Here is a 522-nt window from a genome sequence, read left to right on the forward strand (position 1 = left end):
CAACCCCCATTCCCCCCACCCCCATTCCCCCCGTGATGCAACTCACCGCGACGTGTGTGGCTCCTTGCGAATGGCCAGCCCCGCCGCCTCCATGTCCCCCCACAGCGCCTTACGAGCCGCGAACCGCTCCAGCCCCGCGTACTTGCCCGCGGCGGCGTTGAGTGTGGCGTCCTTGTTCATGATGTTGATGAGGGGCAGACCGCGCCGCTTGCCGATCTCGTAGTCGTTAACGTCGTGACCTAGGACAGACAGACAGACAGACAAGGTAAGGAAACAGCAAGAAGGGGGTTAGAGTGGTGTGAGAGAGGGAGGGGGCCCGCTCGTAAGATGTGAACTAGAGGTTCCCCCGACCTCCCACCTACACGCAGCCAACCCCGCAGCCCGCCAGGAAGCTCACCGTCCGTCCGTCCGTCCGCAGCCCCTATACACCCCAACCTCCCGGGCGCCCAGCCACCTCCCACCCACCCACCCCCAACCCACCCACCTGGCGTGACTTCAAGGGCCCCCGAACCGAACTCACGG

At 65.3% G+C, this 522-nt stretch overlaps 1 protein-coding gene across 1 annotated transcript in view; it reads right to left on the minus strand.

Annotated features, from left to right (window-relative positions):
- VOLCADRAFT_107675 (uncharacterized protein) overlaps positions 1–522 on the minus strand; it is a gene marked incomplete at its 5' end in the record, with an annotated part of 11,377 nt that overhangs the window by 7,713 nt on the left and 3,142 nt on the right. Inside the window, one exon of the mRNA XM_002957420.1 lies at positions 47–239. Coding sequence (XP_002957466.1) covers positions 47–239 — 193 coding nt within the window. The remainder of the gene's footprint in view (positions 1–46; positions 240–522) is intronic.

Source organism: Volvox carteri (genome assembly GCF_000143455.1).
Source record: "Volvox carteri f. nagariensis unplaced genomic scaffold VOLCAscaffold_73, whole genome shotgun sequence".
NCBI lineage: Eukaryota > Viridiplantae > Chlorophyta > Chlorophyceae > Chlamydomonadales > Volvocaceae > Volvox > Volvox carteri.